The sequence below is a fragment of the Cydia strobilella genome, chromosome 12 (genome assembly GCF_947568885.1).
Source record: "Cydia strobilella chromosome 12, ilCydStro3.1, whole genome shotgun sequence".
NCBI lineage: Eukaryota > Metazoa > Arthropoda > Insecta > Lepidoptera > Tortricidae > Cydia > Cydia strobilella.
This window is the reverse complement of record NC_086052.1, coordinates 15,287,181-15,300,878: the sequence shown is the minus strand read 5'-3', so window position 1 is coordinate 15,300,878 and position 13,698 is coordinate 15,287,181. Positions and strand designations below refer to the sequence as shown.

Genomic DNA, 13,698 nt, shown 5'->3' with positions numbered 1-13,698 from the left:
TCCCGAGAATATTTAGCCCTCAAATGGGTATTTCTTATTACCGCTTGCCCGCAGTAATTTATTTTTTAATTAAGCAAATTAAAACGTCTACAGAGGTTAATGATATACAGAGATGCGTGGCCGTTAGCTTTATAACTACTAAAAACAAACAAGGTTAATGAAGTGAAAAGAAAGTGAAAAAAGTACCCTTATTCTCTGCTAAGATTTCGGAGTTTGCATGACGAAATTAGTTTATGGGCCACCCACTAGCGTCACAGAATAAGCAATAATATTATCATACAGAACGGAAACGCACCGCCCCGCCCCGACTCGAATTACCTCGCCCCGTGACAGCAGCAGATTGACGACCGTTTGCCGGCCGCTCATACTATTTTTAGTAGTAGTAGTAGTAAACTCTTTATTGTACAAATATACATATTAAAAATTACATGGTACAAATAATAAGATGTACAAAGGCGAACTTATCCCTTTGAGGGATCTCTTCCAGTTAACCTTTGAGTAGATGAGAGGAGAAAGTGAAAAAAGGGTGTCAAATGTAGCAAAATGTACAACAAGGTATCAGAAAGACAAAGAATATAAATACAAAGGATATTTTTAAGCAGCTTACACTATGACGCATGACACATAGAAACGCAAGTGATTTTTGATGTATAGCGTGTGCGCCCGGTGCTAAACTCTGATTTGTAATTAGATTCCAAAAAACTAACCTCACTCAGATCCTTTTTCTTTCGGAATAATGGAAAATATGTCAAGAAGTAAACTCAAATTTATCTTTTGCATACTCTAGCATTTAAAATAAATATAGATATTGTATTCTTTTAGCTTTGTTTAGTTTCTTAAAACTTACGGAAAAGAGAAAAAGTGAGGTTAGTTTTTTGGAATCTAATTACAAATCAGAGTATAGCGTCTCTCGAGCGTCGGCGTCTAGTCAACTCGACGCAACGTTGGCGCAACTGCGCAGCGACGCCATTTCCCATAGCGCTGACTAGACGCCGAGGCTCGAAAGACGCTAGTGTGGGGTGGCTCTAAAAGATCATCGTAGAGTCGGTTGAGCTTTAATAAAATAAGACATTATGAATATAATAATTTTGTTTTATAATAGGGCACACTTAGATATTATACGGTAATAACACAGATTAATAAATAGTTACTACGTAACAGATACATCATTCCCATGCAAAAGCGAAAATACCTACGCTATAATAGCCTACAAAATCTTAATAATAATACCTGCTGCTCAGGACGAGAAGAAATGTACCATAAGTACGCGAACAAAGAGTCGAGACTGCCTTGCTCGCCGTGCGAGTCACGTGCCAACGCGTCATCGTAAGAATGCGCTAGGGTTGTACTGTTACTTATGTTATTATTGTAATAAAACGAATGTTGCGAATCAACCATATTTTTTATTAGTCAATCAAATATTTAAAAACAACAATTATATTACCTGACTCAAAAAACTCCTTAATTTACGATTTACCTACTTATGTTCAAAGAAATAAATGGTGACAAAATTCATAAAGATAGATTTAAAATACTACTCGGTAAATACGAAATTTTTTTCTTTGTTTTTTGACTTTTACACCCATCTAATGCACATTTCGAAGCGTAGGTGCGGGAAACGCGCGGTGCGTGCGCTCAGGCGGGCGTTCGGCGGCCCTCTGTCGGTCGTATCGTCGACGATACGCCGAGCGGTAGGCATATAGCGCGTGGCCTTGAGCGAGTGAAGGAGGCCTGGTAATAATGACCACCCTATAACTTCATATTTTTGTATTTAGAGTAGGTACATTCTGTAGCAAAAGTGGCTAAGGGGAGCAATACGGCTACCACCAGTTTGACCCTGAGTACCCTCAATACCCTGACCTATTCGCTAGCGTGTACGTTAATTACTTTCTATACATCTCGCCCATACAAGGACCTAGCGCGAACAACTAAAATTGGAATGTCGTTATCTTCTCTATCACTCTTGCATATTCGAGCGATAGAGAGACCAATAGACGAACGAAATAAAAAAGTGGTCCTCTGGTTTTACCGAGCCAATATTAGTGCGAGAGAGATGTAAAGGAAGTATGTTACGCAGACGTTAAAGACAGTCGTGGTAATTACAGCTATTCAAAAATCACTTGCGTTTCTATGTGTCATGCGTCATAGTGTAAGCTGCTTAAAAATATCCTTTGTATTTATATTCTTACCTTATACCTTGTTGTACATTTGTTGTACAGCCCGAACTCTATGATCCGGCTCTTCTGTGATTGACTGTACAATAATAGGCTCCAATTTCGTAATACAAGTTACAATTTCCAAAAATTTCTGTGTAAAAACGTTGGCTAAATCATTTTTTCATATAATTCTTTTCTATGAAAAACATTAAAAGACGAAGTTAGCGTAACGGAAAATCGCCGTAATTAAAATCTGACGACGGCAATATATAAAAAAAGTTTTATTATTTTTAATGTTTTACTGCTCTCAAGGTTTATATTTTGATTTGTGTTATTTACTACGAAACGTCAATCTACCTTGGTTAGCGCTAAATGGGCTAAAATAACAGTTTTCGTAAGCTAAAGTGCTAAAGCTCCTATTTACACCTATTTACCCCCCATAACTTCCGAAGTAGGCTTAGCCAGTTTTGTGACTAATAAACCTGTTTGGCTAACACATACACAATATCAGATTTAATATAACTTTTTATATGCCTTTGGCGCTTTTATCGGCGTAGGTGATAGTGAAAGCACAGTGAAACAATAAAAGTAATCCAGGTTACAAAATTTCATGTTCACAGAAAACGGGGAAAAGTTGTAAAAAATCTTACTATGACGACTACCTGTCACCTGGCTTAGCACAGGAGCGCCGCGACAGTATCTCACCTGCGAGATAGACTACCCGCCCCTCTAACAGAGGGTACTGAGTAATTTATGATTCTGATTAGGAAAAACATCTGTTTTTCCAACTGACAACACACTGACATAAAATTTATGGATATACCTACCCCCTTATTCTTAATTCTTTACAAGCCTTAATTACAATTAGTTAATTTATTTTTTGTAAGAAAGGGTCTTACAAAAACATTTGTCAACAATAAATTAACTTAAGACAAACGATTAATAGAATTGAGGCTTGTGGCGCGTTTAGGTATGAATAAACACCACAAGAACATAAATAAACTTACAACTAAAAAAAAGCCTATACGTAATAGCAGTCTCCGTAGCCTATATGGGGCATTTTCTGGGCCTGCAACTCGAAAGGAGTTACATACGCGTTGCCGACCCTAACACTCCACACCCTCGTTGAGCTCTGGCAACCTTACTCACCGGCAGGAACACAACACGAGTCTAGTGTTTGTTATAAACGAACTATAGTCCGACAAGAAATTGTAGAATATAATTGAGAGCGCCACTTCCTACGTAACTGTCACATTTTTGACGTAAAATGATTAAACATGGCAACAATTTAGTATGGAATTTTTTTAAGTTCCATTTTATTTAATTTCTACTATTTTATGACGCACTATATCCCTCCCTTTTATTCTTTACCCACGTCCTAACAATTTTACGCTTAAACGTAAATAACGTAATCTTCAGTTTCTCTCGCATAGCTGCCTTTATATTGTCTACGGTTTAATAAAAAGCCGTAACTGCCGCGCTTTCGGTACTACAATGTGCTGTTTTATGCAATGGCTAAATAATACAAGGTTTTATGGCGACAACGATAAACGCCTAATAGTGTTATAATTTATAATGCTGTTCAGTGAAAGAACATGGGTCAAAATCATAAAAATAATTAATGCAAATAAAAAAAAATCATTTATCTATATTTAAATACATTCTATCGTATTTTATTATATTAAACACTAAGTATAAAAAAATCAAAATTACAAACTAAATTAAAAACTAAAATTAAAAACTAAACTTAAAAATAAACTATAAATAAAAAATTTGCCCCAAATCAGTACCGTCTATTGGCAGCGTGCCCAGAAGGCTGGCAGCATTGCCACGTTGTATGGCAATGCTGATCCGCTGTGCTAGATATGAACCAGCCCTCTGGTCACGCGTCAACTCTACTAACCTGCGGCTACATTCCTTAAAAACTCTATGGGCACTTTCCCCCCAAGGCCCCTGTTCCCCTTACTAATGCTGTTATTTATAAGGTATGCGCTTATTAGCTTATAGCGGCTTCTTTATTGTAATAAATTGTACGGCAGAAACAGTTCGCTTTTAAGCATTATACATATAATGTTTCCATGGTTGTTTATATAGCTAGTTGGTGGTGACCTACCTATGAACCAGGGTTCAAATCCTAGTTATAGGGCATTATTTGTGTGTTCATCACAAATAATTTGTAGTAGTAGTATTAATCACTTTATTGTACACAACACAGGTTTACAAAAATAAATTATAGTAATGGAAGTACAAAGGCGAACTTATCCCTATTTGTTCCTGTGTTATGGATATAGGTATATAATAAAAACAACACGAGTAACGTAAAACGTAATAAATATAAGAGCCTCGGTAGAGAGTATCATTTCTTTCCATTTGGAGTTGAAACTAGGTCCATGGGGTCCCAGCGCGCATAAGTTGTTTGCAGAAATCGCGAAGCGTCTGGTTGACGTAACTGGTGACCGAAGAGCTGGCGGCTTTCTCGCACAACGTATCAGCATTGCGATACAGCGGGGAAATGCCGCCAGCATCCTTGGTACAATGCCTCAAGGGCCTATTTTAGATTTAAGCTAGTTATTAATTTCGTTTACGTAGTACCGGTATATAAGTATATCTATATATTATATATGATCGTCTAGTACCCACAACATCCTTATTGATCTTACTGTGGGACTGTGGGTGTAATCGCAAGTAGCAAATGTATGAATTCGCAATAATCACTAATTAATGTGTAGGTATACCCTTAACCCGGAGCCACACTTACCCATAGTTTCTCGAGAAAACATCGAACTAGGTATATGCTAACTCGCTCCAAAGTGTGTGATATACCTTAAAATGGGGTGAGTAGGGTTCGCGGGGAGAGTTGGGTTATGAATGGGGAGAGAAGGTTTGAAAGGGGGGTGAGATGGGTGTTTAGGGCTGCTGCTATAAAAATAATGTTATTCCAATTTAAAATGGAGCTATAGTAATACTCATAATAAATAAAAAAAAACGATCCAACAATCTTCCAAAATCACCTTTGTATGAAAACCCATCTCACCCCAATTACGAGGGACTACTGGGTGAGGTGGTTTTTCCTGTTTTTCATCATAGTTATGGAATGGAACTACCCAAAATAAAATAAAAACTAAAATATAAACGTCCGGAACACTTATTATATACACCATTCAGTTTGCATATATAAAAATAAAATGTTATCGAGGTTTGAATGTCAGTTTTGCTCCTACTCTCCCCATTTTACGGTACTACATTTTACGGACAAGGTAAGATGGGGTAAGGCAAACACTGGACAATGTAAACACTCAATATTGAAGACTATTTGCTTTGTCCTAGGAAACAAACTATGTTTGCTCTGGTCTGTAGCCATAGATTTACTATTAGTATCGTGTGTTTCTGCAGACTCTTTCAATATTAACGAGGAGGAGGTTCGTATGACTCTTAAGCATATAATTACTAAGTATAGAACAGGCACAGAGAACCAGTATTTTGCGTCATGAGTTGTGGTTTTGATAACAAACCATAGAAGCGGAGCGTGAATCTCGCGACTTAAACGCGTAAGCGCCATGAACTTTACGCCGCTACGAAGTTTTGGTCGCGTGGTACAGTCGCACTCACAAATATCTGAACACGCCTCTATTGTCAGTGTTAGCGTAAATATAATTGTGGTATTTTCTATAAAAAGGGACCTTATTGTCGATGGCGCTTACGTCATTATAAACGATGCTCCGAAATAAATACAATGCCGCGCGACGCTGTGCGGCGTAAGCGCCATCGACAATAAGGTCCCTTTTCATAGAAAATGCCCTATATGATGGCGACTGTGCAGGTTGTGATTGGTAATCAAAAAACGTTTTTTCTACTTCTAAATATCTAGATTATGCCAAATAGAGCCATCAATATCAAGGGTAAACTTTAGCTATCTATCATAAAAAGGTGGGATACTGTATTTGCATATAAAAGTAATTGTGACCCTGCTATTGAAAATGGAAATGGGATTGAAATTGAATACATACTTTGTATGGATCTTGAGTGTAAGTAGTCCCGTTTGTGACCTTAAAATATCTACAAAGAAGGGTACAAAGTCAGTAGGTCGATGTCAATCCATGTCATTCAAATTTAGCTGCGTGGAATTCATATTGTGTAGAATCTCGAATAGGAAGAAACAAGATTGTGAGATTGTGACTAATAAATGACTGTGAAGAATAACGCATGTGATAAAATTCAGCTGTGTGGAATTCATATTTGTGCAGAATCGCGAATAGGAAGAAACAAGATTGTGACGAATTAATGACTGTGAAGAAACGCATGTGATAAAATTCAGCTGTGTGGAATTCATATTGTGCAGAATCGCGAATAGGAAGAAAAATAATTTCATAAATATCGAATAATCCATGTCATTATCTGTGATACCCCGTCCGCAAGGGTTTTCACTACACAATTTTTCTACGCATAAGAAAAATTACAATAAAAAATACTTTGCTTATTAGGCCAATTCGACCAAACACAGACATGATATCTGAATGATGTTATTTAGTTATCGTTTGTGTGATCAAATGCCGGTCGTAAAATGCGGTTCCTGAAGAAATCACACAGAGCTTAGAATATTTATGTAGATAAAATGTAACACAGTGTATGTAACTGTACATAATTAAGCATAAAACACTCGTATGCCTCGCTTTTAGCTCGTTTCGTAAACAATAACCTTGCACCGTAGTCCCCTCTCCGCCCTCTGAACGGGTACAAAGTCAGGTCGAAGTCACGTTATGATGTCATTGCGTGGAGTAACACTCCAATTCGAATGTACACTCGCATCAGAATGATATTTGAATCATGTTATTTAGTTGTCGTGCATTTCGCTCATACTTGTCCGTATACATTTTGGCGCGGACGGGACGCACGATAACTAAATAATATGATTCAAATATCATTCTGATGTCAGTGTACGTTCGAATTTGCCTGTGAGCTTGGGTGGACAACGTAGGAGGGGTCAGATGGTACGTGACAGCTGAGCATGTTATGAAAACAAGGATTAGATTAAGTTGTGAGCGTGTTCTAGATTTTTACTGTAGTTTCAGCTTGACATCAATACTCAGAGCTAAAGTCAAAAGTTTAATGAAACGAGGGCAAATATGTTGCTAGTAAAATTACATATTGACTTATAATATTGTTTTCGGTTACCGCGATACCTAATCAAATCGGATTACATCGCGTATATTGAATTTATGATACATCCCGACGGTTCGAACCCTTTACAGCGTTCGTGGTCAACGGGTGGACGAGGAAAACTACAATGTGCAAAACTACCCACATAGAAAAATAAAACGTTGGGATGTATCATAAATTCAATATACGCGATATAAATTGATTTCATAGTTTTATTTCATATCGACTAATGTTATCAATAAATAATTGATTTTCGTGCCTCTAGGTTAGAATTAATTCTGAATGTATTGTTATTTGTACAAGATGGACATTTTAATTATTAATTTATATTAAGCTTCATTGTTATGTTATTTATTTTATTATTAAATTTAAGATTGATTTGATTTGCACTTGCATGCAGGCAAGAAACACAGTACATATATAAATATGTAACATCCCATTACTGTATCTAAGCAAATAAACATTTCTGATTTCTAAAAAAATACATGATGCTATTTCTAAATCATAATAACAAATGCGTGCAACATCAAATAGTAATAACTATATGATTCCAAAATAAACAAATTCCACAATAGATGACGAGAGAGACCCACGGGCGGCTGCCATCATTTAGATATCATTTTGATGACACAATGTAAGTTTGAATTGGCATCAAGGTTACCCGAATCACATTTGTATTCGAGCGCTGTGGGGCCTGACATGCTGTATAATGTCCTGTGATATCAGCATACCGGCAGAAAATGGGGTTAAAAGGAAAATAGAGGCCTATGAACGCGAAAGCAACGGAAATACGGGGGGGGGGGGGGATATATTTGGAAGCATAAGAGTTCTGATGTTTCCGCATCGATGTTTTTTTTCGGGTACTACCTAATGCTTGTACGTCAGCTACCACTTTTCTCAAAGCTCATACTCATACCCATCCCACACTATAAGTACCTACACGAACTCATACCTATACAGTAAGTACTCATGGCCATACCAAACTATACTAAACTTGTATTCATACAATCCTCATACCCAACTAATGTGCCTCAAACCTTGCCAGTTAAATTCCCTGTCGAGGTTTTCTCAAGGGATTACAGTATGGAGTTCTTCAAAACTTCAAAAAAGGAATATAATGGTTTTTATAGGGTACGACTCGCGCATGTTTCACCCCTGGAGTTAATGGCGTCACAAGAAATAAAGTTTCCAAAAGTGTTTTCGGTGTTAAAAACCGACTCTTTGGGTAGGTATTTGGGCAAATTGAAGAGGAGGGTAGGGGGTGAAATACTTATATAAACGGTGGTAGCCGATGTTCTACTACAAACAATAGCAAAATAAGTACATAAAACGATTCTAAACTTAGTAAAACAATTACGTTGCAAATGGATTTAAAACGCCGTCAGGGTTGCGCAACCTTGGGTCGAAGTATAAACAGTAATTAAAAACAAATACTAGAATAGGAATCAAGATCTCAGTACGGTAATCAAGCGGTTAACTTAAGCGAAATGGACACAGCCTTTGCATGGTGTAAGTATTATTAATAACTAGAATAAAGACCAATATTGTAACCACGAATCGGCCCCATTACATTTCATGCAGTACAGTTCAGGATTTAAAATTAAATGGCTTCAGTCCATTGGGACAATTTAGCCAGTGTCAAGGTATAAGGAGCTTATTACAGGGGCGTAGCTAGAGGATAAGGCGCCCGGGGCAGTCACCAAATTTGCGCCCCCTGACGGCTGACAAAAGTTTCCTTGCTGCTGCCTTTTGCCCATTTTGGCGCCCCCCCTTCGATGGCACGTTAGTTACACCATCGAGGAGCTATAATATAAACGAATATTGTACGTTTAGTACAAGACAGTGTACGGTTATTAGCTCTTGTAAAGCGATAGCAGGATTATACAAGGACCACGTGGAGCTACTTGGCGTTGACGCCAGAACGGTGGATAAACTCGTATCTAGATTAATTCTTCATTATCCGCACACTTCCACTTTAGTTTACTGCATAATAGGCTATTATTATTACACTTTAAACAACGTTAATGAGCAAAAACAAAAAAATAATCACCACTCGATATCACCAAGACAAAGAACTTCCATTTTCATGCAATAATTTTGATAATAAAAACTTTTTCTAAGCGTCCTAACCTTTTACTGACCTGCCTTAGTGACAATGAAAGAATTGAAGTGTCAGTCTGCCACAATAAGTCGGATAGTACTTATATTAATAACTATATAATAAGTTATGTTGTTACATCACGTTTAGTCATTTATGATCTTTGTGCATCCCAAAATCTGTTGTTATTGGTGGTTGTGATAAATTAAGGCGACTGGTGTTTTTCAAAAATAATATAAATACATGCGAAAGTGAGTGTTATACAATCTTCAAGATTAGCTGAACAACGGTAAGTTTTAGAGCCTTAGCTGTTCGACCAGCGGTCAAAAAGTTATGATTAGTAGTAGTAATAATACTAATATATACATCTAAGCCCTTGCATCCAGGGCTCTTCGGCTGGAGCGGTACCTAATCGAGGTCACTGAAACTGCAAAGTTCTCCATTACGTATTTAGTAGGCATTAAGTAAAATTTTGTGAATGTTGGAGTAATTTTTTTCGAGCTAAATTAAATCCACTTCCCATTAACTCTAAGAACAAATTAAACTATTCTCTATGAAAATATTTCAATTTGTGTTTTTTCAAGGAGACACACTACTATTTAAACTATAAACTGAGATAAATGTCATATACGAAGGAAATAATGACCAAAGCCTCCAGTGTCCAGAGCCGGAATCGAAACAGCCTGTCCGGTAAACGGGGGACGCTAGTTCGATTCCAGCTCTGGACACTGGAGGCTTTGGTCATTTTTTCCTCCGTATATGATATTTATTTCAGTTTACACTTCCCATTATTTCATCGAGCTGACAATGCAATATCGTGTATACACAATTAAAGTACATAATATGAAAAATGAGCATTTATTCCTCGTAGTTATAGAGCTCATTGATGAAAGTTAAGCTCTCATTGAAAATTTTTCTTGCCGTATTTACAGAGAAACGAGAGTGCATGCAATAAGTTCTGTATACTTAACTAGCACGTCAAAGGTATTTTTACCTATATTTTGTAATAAGTATACTATAACCGTGCTCAAACGCATGCATAGACCGATTTAAAACTACCGTGTAAGTTAGTTAATTTAATGTATGTTTCTGCACCTATCTTGCCTAGATCTGTTACTTATATTTACTATGTTCCTAACGCCTTTGAAAATTGACGATTACTTCCCCGTCTATCTCCATAATGGTTGATCTTAGAGAAAAATGATACATAACAAAATATACTTACTTTAACATTTCTTCCATAATGAAGTAATAAAAAGTTGGTGTTATGTTACTTATGTCCGAAGAAAATATACACTGACATTTTCTGTCCCAAGAATGGCCCCCCTTTCCTTAACCTACCTTATACTATACCCAGACCGTTTCAACTCGACGCAAGATGGAGTTATCAGACAAATTGTACGCGGCGCGGCGTTATTACAATAAACCGTGTCCTCATTCGCACGAGAGTTTAAAAAGCGTTGCGTTAGAACCTGACGTTATATGTTCCGCACGCTAAATTCGATTTAATTGCCAACGCTTAAAGTGGAAAATCCAACAACGCTCCATAAAAAAGCGCCACCGCGCATCGCATCGCGCAGCGCATCGTGGGAATAAATACACGGGTATCCATTTGTGTCATTCAAACGCTATTTTAAGGCGCGTTGTAAAAGCGCTCGTGTGAAAGACTCCGTTAAATTGAATGGAGCATATGGAACTCCGTGAATCTCTTCTCACAAGCATTAAAAATTGCCGGTGTTTCTGTTAGTTGGGTGTAAAGTGTCAATCGTCATAGCCGTGCGTTCGAGACGCGTTTGCATTCATTTAAGCAATATTTCGCACCATTTGTAATAAGTATGTGGGAGCTTGAACCCGAGTTGTTGATTTTAGAGGTCGAATCTCGCCCTATACTTTATGTAAAATCATTGCCCGAGTACGCCAATAAGCCTCTAAAAAATGACGCTTGGGAGGAAGTAGCAAAGACATTATCTTGTGATTGGGAGTCACTTTTACCAGCAGAAAAAAATAAAAGATGTAAGTACACAGTTTCTTTATTTATTTTTCATTCGTTCTTTTAAAATTATGGCTTCAGTCCATTGGGACTATTTCGCTAGTATCAGGGTATTAGGAGCTTTTCAATACGAGTAAAATTTTACGGTTAGTACAAGACAGTGTACGGTGATTTTATTAGCTCTTGTAAAGCGATAGCTGGACTTTAGCACGTGGACTACCGGCCGTTGACCCCAACGATATAACACTGAACAATAATGAGCAAAAAACAATGGAATTAATCACGATGCTAACTATCAAGATGGCGCTCGAACCGGAAGTCCCCTTTATTTATTAACAAAATTATGTAGCACATAACACGCTTTAAAGCTCGCGGTTGTTTTATGCGATAAACGCAGCGTTAAACGCAATGCGTTTGCCGCACACCCATTTTACGTCAGATGATCTATTCTAATGACTAAATTGTTTTATACTCAAACTCATTTATTTGTAAAGTCAGTTTAGACGGTAAACGCAACAGCAAGCGCATTGTAATTTTTCCTACATTGCGTTGACGCATGCGTTCAACGCTGCGTTTGTCGCATGCGTTCAACGCTGCGTTTGTCGCATAAAACAACCGCGCGCTTAAGACTGCGTCGACCGTCCAGTGGCGCCCTCATTAGAGAAAATGTGTTTTCTAATAAACCAATTAATTTATGTTTAAATCAGTAGGTATATTAATATTGTTATCGTACTGATTCCCCAACTTTTGGTCTTTGTTTTGCTTATTTTGGGTTTATCACCTAAACGGAAAAATGTGGTCACCAGTTGACGTTTCGGATGCTCCGCTGATTGTATTCCAAAGGTTGTGGCCAGTTTTCTATCTACTGTTTACATTGTTATCTAAAACCTTTTTTATTTCAGGCAAAGAAGTACAAAGCAAATGGAAACATATTAGAGACAATTTCCGGCGCGAGTACCAAGCCCAGAAATACATTACATCTGGTCAAGGCGCAAAGAAAAGGAAAAAAATATACAGGTATTATGACCAGTTACTATTTTTAATTCCTTATGTTAAGGATGACCCCACACCAGGGAACTACAAGATGAAAATTTCTAATACAGAGCAGACTGATTCAAAAGGAAAAAATAAAGAAATATCTGAAGCTGCTAGGCCAGTCAAAAATAGAAATAAAGAAAAAGGTACATTTGAATATGAAATTTTAAAGATGATGAAAGATGACATGACAATAGTTGATGAAGATAAAACATTCTGCATATCATTGGTCCCATCATTAAAAAAAATGGATGACGATAAAAAAATAGCTGCTAAAATAGATATATTAAAAGTAATTCGTCAGTATTCTGGATACTCGGAGCACATCTCACAAGTGGATAAAACACCCTCCACATCTACTCTGACTCAATAAAATAGAATGAGGATTTTAACATAAATCTCAAGCCAGTACAGTCACCAAAACGAATAAATATAATAAGTATTACATCAGTACGGTTTCACTCACTATTATTTTTAGTCTCTTTTGGCGACATGTGAGTGTGTGTTGTTGTGAGGAAGGATTCCCAAAGAATCCGAAACATGTCGCCAAAAGCGACTAAAAATAAAAGTGAGTCTAACCGTACTGATCTAAATATTTAGAAATATGTCTCACGATAATTTAAGTTCGATAATAAGTATTGTAGGACATTCTATCACAAATTGACTAAGCCCCGCAGTAAGCTCAACAAGGAGGAGTTATGGTCGAAGAGTGTCAAGTACCGGCGGTTCCGCGGCCGGCTCCATGACACTGCGGGTTTGCGAACTACATCGCAGCCATAATTGTGTGTTTTCAGTTTTAAGATATTTTATATATTTTTTTATATTAGCCTACTTTGGTGTCCCACTGCTGGGCAAAGGCCTCCCCTTTTCTCCACTCGACCCTGTCATCGGCACCTTCCCACCATTTGGGGTAGAATGCGTCCAAGTCGTCCCGCCATCTCCTTTTCGGTCTGCCTGAACCCCGGCCTGCACCGTCTATGGTGTTCCGTGGGTCGCACTCAGTAACCATTTTGGCCCATCTTTCCGGGTGCATGCGGCAGACATGTCCAGCCCAGTCCCACTTAAGCTTAGCGGTCTTGACGCCTACATCTACAACTCCAGTTCTGGAGCGTAGTTCCGTGTTTCTGATTCGATCAGTTCTACGAACACCTAATATACTAATATAATATAAAACGAACACCAGTATATTAGGTGTTCGTTTTAAGATATATTATATAATAATATGTATGCTAGTTTTAAGATACATACTATGGGCCAATAGT

At 37.6% G+C, this 13,698-nt stretch overlaps 1 protein-coding gene across 1 annotated transcript; it reads left to right on the top strand.

Annotated features, from left to right (window-relative positions):
• The first annotated feature begins 11,246 nt into the window (after positions 1-11,246).
• LOC134745822 (uncharacterized) lies at positions 11,247-12,809 on the top strand. Its single transcript, XM_063679912.1, has 3 exons — positions 11,247-11,424; positions 12,304-12,418; positions 12,566-12,809. Exons 1-3 carry the CDS (start codon positions 11,247-11,249, stop codon positions 12,807-12,809), a joined length of 537 nt encoding a protein of 178 aa, XP_063535982.1.
• Positions 12,810-13,698: the final 889 nt, after the last annotated feature.

Excerpts from the sequence above, each read along its gene's own strand:
- LOC134745822 (XM_063679912.1), top strand. The coding sequence starts at position 11,247 with ATGTGGGAGCTTGAACCCGAGTTGTTGATTTTAGAGGTCGAATCTCGC. Across the intron at positions 11,425-12,303 it reads AGCAGAAAAAAATAAAAGAT|GCAAAGAAGTACAAAGCAAA; the intron begins GTAAGTACACAG and ends TTTTTATTTCAG. Across the intron at positions 12,419-12,565 it reads AAAAGGAAAAAAATATACAG|TAGAAATAAAGAAAAAGGTA; the intron begins GTATTATGACCA and ends GCCAGTCAAAAA.